This window comes from Colobus angolensis, unplaced genomic scaffold (assembly GCF_000951035.1).
Source record: "Colobus angolensis palliatus isolate OR3802 unplaced genomic scaffold, Cang.pa_1.0 Scaffold112, whole genome shotgun sequence".
In the NCBI taxonomy this organism is placed as follows: domain Eukaryota; kingdom Metazoa; phylum Chordata; class Mammalia; order Primates; family Cercopithecidae; genus Colobus; species Colobus angolensis.
This window is the reverse complement of record NW_012112253.1, coordinates 9,416,213-9,419,733: the sequence shown is the minus strand read 5'-3', so window position 1 is coordinate 9,419,733 and position 3,521 is coordinate 9,416,213. Positions and strand designations below refer to the sequence as shown.

General features: G+C 48.2%; 1 protein-coding gene across 1 annotated transcript in view; it reads right to left on the bottom strand.

The window, feature by feature from the left end:
* FAM174B (family with sequence similarity 174, member B) overlaps positions 1–3,521 on the bottom strand; it is a gene marked incomplete at its 5' end in the record, with an annotated part of 37,017 nt that continues 33,496 nt past the window's right edge. The window contains one exon of the mRNA XM_011958231.1: positions 1–531. Coding sequence (XP_011813621.1) covers positions 528–531 — 4 coding nt within the window. The remainder of the gene's footprint in view (positions 532–3,521) is intronic.

Below are 3,521 nucleotides of genomic sequence, written 5' to 3'. Positions count from 1 at the left end.
ACCTTGAACTCTGACACAGGTAATGCCAAAATGAGGCCAGGACCTGACCAAGCCAAATAAACAGCAAAGGATCAGACGGGGTCCAATGTGTAGATCCAGTAGAGAAGAATGTCAGAAATTCTAAATACACAGTTGGACATCCTTCAGGCTTGTTTTAGATTCTTGATCCTCCTGATCTCTTCTACTATTGTCAACAATTGTCTTAAAAACACTTTTTTAAAATCAACATGTTTCTACCCTTTGCTCCGTAGCAAGGCACAAAGCCTCTTACACGGGGAGTAGAAGTGGGGGATACTTTAAAGGGGTGCCCAAAGGGTGGCAGAAGCAACTCCGTTGTGGTGATGTGGAAACGAGCTTGCCAGTGACACTCTGAGCAGACGCCTGACACCCACGATGGAGCTGGGGTTTTATACATAACATTCGTTTTGGTTTCAACACCTCTGACGCGAGAGGGCTTCCAGGTCTTCACACCCCAGGTTGCAGCTGACCAACTTTCCACAGGATGCCAACAGACTGGGAAACAGGTTTTACCTAAAAGAAAGGGAAGGACAAGAGTCAGCCCCTTCGGGCAGAGCCCCACACCCATTCTGACCCCTCCTGAACATCTCTATCCCTCACCCTCTCAGCCATTGAAAAGGTCACAGTCTCCAGCCACAGGACCTTTGAGGGTGCTGTCTGGAAGGCACAATCCACTCTTGCAGCAAACCCCCTCCCTCCCCTCAGCTCCCAACTAAGGATCCCTCCCCCAGCTCCCCACACAGACTCCCTAGAACATAACCTCTTTCTCCTTATATCTATCCCTCCTTGCCAGCACTTCCAGGGTGTTTACACTAGGGACCTCCTGGGTCCTGTTGGGTCCCAGGGTGTTTACACTAGGGGCTGGAAAACTTCTTCTGTAACAATCCAGAGAGGAAATACTGTAAACTCTGCAAGTCCCGCAATCACGGTGATAACTCCTCAACCCTGCTGTGGTGGTGGAACAGCAGCCACAGCAAGAAATGCTTGGCCATGGCTGTGTTCCAGTAAAATCTTATTTATAGACACTGAAATTTGAATTGCATATTACTTTCTCTTGTCATAAAATAGTATTTTTCCTTTGGTTCTTTTTCAACCATTAAAATGTGAAAATCATTCTTGGCTCCTGAGCTGTACAAAAACAGACAGCGTGCTGGATTTGGCCCCTGGGCCATAGTTTGCTTATTGCTTAGACTGGGAGCTTGAGACAAAAGCCACATCTAAGCTTCCTTACCTTTAAACCCCAGGCCCACACCACAGTGTCAGACAACATAAGAAGTACAATAAATAAGTTTAGGCCAGGCATGGTGGCTCAAGCCTATAATCCTAGCACTTTGCGAGGCCGAGGCGGGTGGATCACATTCTGGCTAACACAGTGAAACCGCGTCTCTACTAAAAATACAAAAAATTAGCCAGGCGTGATGGTGGGCACCTGTAGTCCCAGCTACTCAGGAGGCTGAGGCAGGAGAATGGTGTGAACCTGGGAGGCAGAGCTTGCAGTGGGCCGAGATTGCGCCACTGCACTCCAGCCTGGGTGACAGAGAAAGACTGTCTCAAAAAAAAAAACTGAATCTGCTCAAGACATCATCTAAAGGAACTTTAGAAAAGGAGGGAAAATTTGACCAGTTAAAGCTGCCACCATCACCTCTTGATGTTTGATTATGGGCATTATATAATTACATGAGCAAAAATAACAAGGGTTTAATAGAATTTACAAAATAATGAACTGCCTGTCATAATATTACATAATGCCAAATATATTACCATATCAGGTAGCTATTTACTAGAAGATGTAAATATCCTATTTTCAGGAAATACATACTTAATTATTTGTAGGAAAGGGCCATGATATATACAACTTACCCCCCAATGGTTTAGTAAAAACCGTTTGTGTGCACACACACACATATATACATGGATGAATCAGAAAGCAAACAGGCAAAAAATGTTAACAGGAAAATATGAGTTAAAAGTACAAGGGAGTTCCCTACACTATTTTTATTTTTGCATGAAATTTAATTTGTTTTCCACATAAAAAGTTGTTTAAAGAAAAAACATAAGCCAGGCACGGTGGGTCATGTCCGTAATCCCAGCACTTGGGGAGGTCCAGTTAGGAGAATCACTTGAACCCAGTAATTAGAGACCAGACTGGGCAACATAATGAGAGCTTGTCTCTACAAAAACTACAAAAATTAGCTGGACATGGTGGCGTGTGTCTGTAGTCCTAGCCACCCAAGAGGTTGAGTGGGACGATCACTTGAACCCAGGAGGTTGAGGCTACAGTGAGCCAATATCTTGCCACTGCACTCCAGCCTGGGTGACAGAGCAAGATCATCTTTAAAAAAAACCCTACTCAACAGACTAGAGAAAGAGAAAAATCTCCAGCAAGCCATATCCAAGTTGTACAGGAGGCTGGCTTTCTTACACTGATCCCCTGGCCCCTTCTGTGGGTTGGGGAGTCGGGGGAGCTATCCTCTCAAATCAACATCTTGAAGCCCAAGCACTCATACCCCCCACTGCAAAGAGGAAGGGACTAAGGACCCCCAATGTTAAGGCTCCTACCAGGTCTGACTCCACCATCAGGCCTTCCACTGCCTCTTGCTGCAAGGTCAAAGTTGAGGATGAGGGGTGGGGGCACAGGAGCTGAGGAGGAGCAGTGAAGATTTCAAAGACCAAGAATCAGAGCAGAGGGCAGGGACCTGATCACCATAGCTGTGCCAGGGCAGATCTGGCCACAGCAGTCCTGTGGGCTCTGGAGAAAGCAGCCGGCACAATCAACGCAGATGCAAACTCTGTACCACTGCCATTGTGAAATTCACCTCCGTGAGTGTCTGGGCATCCCACGGAACTGCTCTGAATCTTATGGGGATCCCCTATCAGGCTGTTTGCCCTAGCCTCACCCTCAGGTTGCTGTCTCTATCCGTGTACTTAAGAAACGCCCACACGTACACAAGGTAGGGAGCCACACTGCTCATTGCAGAATCCTTCACGCTCCTCCACGGGGAGAAGTCCACCCGCACATGCCAACGCCTGCCCAGGTCAGGCCTGGCCACTGGCTCTCTGGGTCTCTCCAGGAGATGGTAGAGCCATACCCCAAGTTTCAGCCATGTAGTTGGCTAGGCCTTCAGGCTCTCTGGGGTGACTGGGACTCAGGAACAATACTCCAGGGATAGTGGAGGGAACAGGCTGTCTCCAGAGGAGGCTGGTTGTAAAGTCCTGGCTCTCTCAATGTCATCTAGCTGTTTCCTGTGGCCATCTATGGGCCAGAAGCTTTGGGGCTGCCCCGAGGAGTGGCTTGGGGAGCAGAGGCTCAAAGCTGCCACTCACCCAACATCCCTATGCTGGCCCAAACGTCCCTGTGCCTGCACCTGCTGTTACTTCTCCCTGGAATGCCTTCACTACTCCCTGCACGTTGAGCCACCTTGGGCTCACTTCCTGGTCCTCTCAAACTCGTAAGTTTCACCTCCTCTGGAAAGAACTTATTGCCCCCTTCCTGGCTGCCCACA